Source organism: Ceratina calcarata, unplaced genomic scaffold (genome assembly GCF_001652005.2).
Source record: "Ceratina calcarata isolate Rehan_Ccalc_2016 unplaced genomic scaffold, ASM165200v1 scaffold5.2, whole genome shotgun sequence".
NCBI classification, from domain to species: domain Eukaryota; kingdom Metazoa; phylum Arthropoda; class Insecta; order Hymenoptera; family Apidae; genus Ceratina; species Ceratina calcarata.
In genome coordinates, this window is record NW_017174431.1 from 144,274 (window position 1) to 147,467 (window position 3,194).

The following is a 3,194-nucleotide window of genomic DNA, read 5'->3' on the forward strand; positions in this document are numbered from 1 at the left end:
AAAAAAAAAAAAAAAAACAGCGAGACTGATTACCTAATCAGTTTAATTACAGGCGTTAATTGTCTTATCTGCGTTCGGTGGAACGAAACGGCGTTTCAATTAAGCCAGAAAGAAAATATTACCGTCGCCGATATGAGTGCGAGGTAATTTCGGAAAAATACGAGAACCGCGGAGGGACAAAGAAAACGAGGAATCGAAAGTGCGATCCTCATTGTGAGGAGCGGTTCAGCGGTTTAAGTTTAATGCTCGATCCCCTCTTCCGAGGCATCCCTCCCTGAGAGCCCGTGGGTAACCGGGTAATAGCGATCGGCGATGCGTACGGTACGGGTACGGGTCAGTCGCGTGCCGAGACGCTGAGGAACGAGACCGTTTCTGGTCGCGTGGGACACGGTGCGTTCGCCAACGTATTCGGCACGCAAAGTCCGTTTCGTTAACCTCGAGACACAAATTTATTTTCTATCTCGAAACAGATCCGATCCAGTGAATTTTAAGAAGAGAACTCTGTTCATTCAACTTGGAGCAGTGCGTGTTGAATAGTTGTTCCAAACAACGTTTACAGACAGTCGTAACACGAATCGAACGGTGCAATTATTTATGGAAGAAGATCCGTCTGTGACTTTGGAATCTTCACGTGGACTTTTCGTGGCACGGAGGGTGAAGATAGACCTAGTTTCTCTGTATCTCGTACGACGAGACTTTCTCGTAATCCCTTTTGAGAGACTGAATCGATAATAAGATTACCGGTAGTTAAAACTCGTCGAAGGCTACAATCGTTTGCATCGAGCAGTGGGTCTCGATCAATGGCTGCGAGGAACGAGTCGGTAACGATTCACGGCACGTGAGAATTCGTGTACGACCGGTGTAGGTCCGCGTTACCGTGTCCTGAATGACGATCGTGTGAATCACTACGAATCACCTGGCTGACTCCCGTTGGGAGCGTGATATCCACGTCGAGCGAGACCACCGTGGAAAACTTCGCACAGTCGCGACAATACGTATTAAATTATTAACCAACCGTGGAGGAGAATTCGTGGTTGTTTCTATTAAAGTGGCAGCGAACTTAAATTTTGTGTCGAATGGGAAATTCCTGAATTCCCGATGAACGAAATACTCGAAGAGCGACGGTGAAGAATTTTGAACTCGTAAAGAAAGAAGTGCGACGATTACTCGATAAGTGAAGTTATAATGGCACCTGCTGCTACTGACTGGTCAGAACCGTGCCAGCATTGGCGTTATCCAAAATTTTGCCCAACTGGGGGACAGCAGAGGCATGAGAGGGCGAAGAGCGCGATGGAACTGAGCAGCAAGGAGGCGAATAGCGCGTACAAGAAGTTCTGCAAGTTCCTGCGACGGCTGAGGAACAAGAAACGTGAGTTTCGTACGCTCTTCCTCGGAGTCGTTCCCCGTTGGGTGAACCGATAAATCGACGATTAATATTTTTTATTCCTCGATTTCTCGCACGCGAAGCAATTATTTATCAACGATCTCGCCTGAGACTAGAAATATTTCAAAGTATAATGAACCCGCGGGTTATCATTGAATTATTCAACGGCCACGGCGTATTCCTGGTTTTGACAAACGTCAGAGTCGCCAAGAAGCTCGTCGGCGCTATTTTTGGTTCTCTTCTTCGAGACGAGACTCGTTTCTTATCTCGCGAGCGCCTCGATCACTCGGCAAATTTAATAAGCGGACGTTTCCACGTTTTAAACGCGCCGAGTGTCCTCGATATTCAGAAAGTTCCTTCATCATTTTCTCGTGAATGAGAATATTTCTAGAGGCTCGTCTGTTACGTCGTCTGCCGTTGGACGACGAGAGAAGTCGAGTGGGCGAGACGGATTTGTTCAAAGAGAGAAGAAATTATTCGAGCAGACGTAATAGAAAGACCTGTTGACCTTTACCCTTGTTATTCATATTTATTTTTGTGTCATGTGTATCGATCGAAATTATTTTTTCACGTACGTGAAAAGGTCACTCGCGTGACCCGACGGCAGAAGAAGAGAGAGCGTCGAATCGAAGACGTTCGACGTTGCTCCTCCTGAATCGACGGTGTAAAGACGTTTTCATCCTCGCTTGTACTCGCTACATTTTTTTTCAAATCGCGTCGTCACATTCTATTCTAATCTTAAAAAGCGGAGAACACGCGATTATTCTAGTCGGTGGGTTTCGTAATCGCTTTGAGCGATGCACCGTAGGTTGTGTGCATCTGCTCGCAAAATGTCACACCGCGTGGTTCGGTCGGGGAAAAAAGGTCGAGAGAATCATGTGATGCGCGCGTAACGCGGCAAAAGGGCGACTGACGTGCATCCGGATCCTTGGATGCACATTTTGTCTCGCTGGATTTAGCCAGAGATCGCCGTTGACCGACCCACATCCCGCGTTCCCACGTGTCCCGCAGGATCCTCCGCAAAGTATATTTTTCCCATCAGAATTTATCCCGTTCGAGTTAGTTAGAATATTTTCTATTAGTAATTTTTATCTGTTCTATGAACCGAGTGGACGCATCGGGATTTTCGAACACGAGTTAGTCATACGATCTATTTTCGAGGATTACTAGCTTGGCACTCTTGGTTCGACTCGTTTGCGGAATTAAACTTCACGGTCTAATTAGGTGTTCACTCCCGGTTTGAAGTAACTGTTAGAATACTATAAATACAATGCGAATTTTTATGCAAACTAGAGTTCTCCCGACGTCGGTTCTGAGGAAATCTATTGGGTCGGGGAATAAGTTCGTAGCGTTTTTACCGAAGACTTTTATTTTTCGGTAAATCCCATTGAATGAAGGTGATTGAGAATCGTTTTATGATCGCAGTTCATTTTTTCCGCCAATTCACGACTGGTTTGGCGACCGTTCTCCTTTAAAAATGATTTGAGACGTTCTTCATCGAATTCAGAAGGCCTTCCGCTGCGGGACATGTCATCGACGTTAAAGTCGCCATTTTTTAACTTCGCAAACCATTTCCGTGCTGTAGACTCGCCTATGACACCTTCTCCATATAGACCAGGCGCTCGTAACACAAAAAATGGAATAATTTGTTAGAGTTTAGATGTTACCCGACTCAAGAATCTGAGGTAAGTGCCATGCTGTTCGTCACAGTCCTCTTACCAGAAGGCACCCTTGCCTTCCCCACTCCGTGGCCAGATCCTTAACAACAATTCTATATTTGTTAGCGCTAGGCCGCGCCTAGACACTTTAC

At 46.1% G+C, this 3,194-nt stretch overlaps 1 protein-coding gene across 11 annotated transcripts in view; it reads left to right on the plus strand.

Moving 5' to 3' along the window:
- The window catches only part of LOC108628115 (protein kinase shaggy), a 50,698-nt gene that overhangs the window by 34,978 nt on the left and 12,526 nt on the right, over window positions 1-3,194 (plus strand). For 2 of the 11 annotated variants that reach the window (XM_026816226.1, XM_026816232.1), the window contains exon 1: window positions 328-1,369. The exons of 8 other annotated variants lie outside the window; for them this stretch is intronic. In XM_026816226.1, coding sequence (XP_026672027.1) covers window positions 1,186-1,369 — 184 coding nt within the window. In that variant the 5' untranslated portion in view covers window positions 328-1,185. Of the gene's footprint in view, window positions 1-311; window positions 1,370-3,194 lie in introns of those variants that run through there. One more of the 11 variants, XM_026816225.1, reaches the window with a different exon arrangement.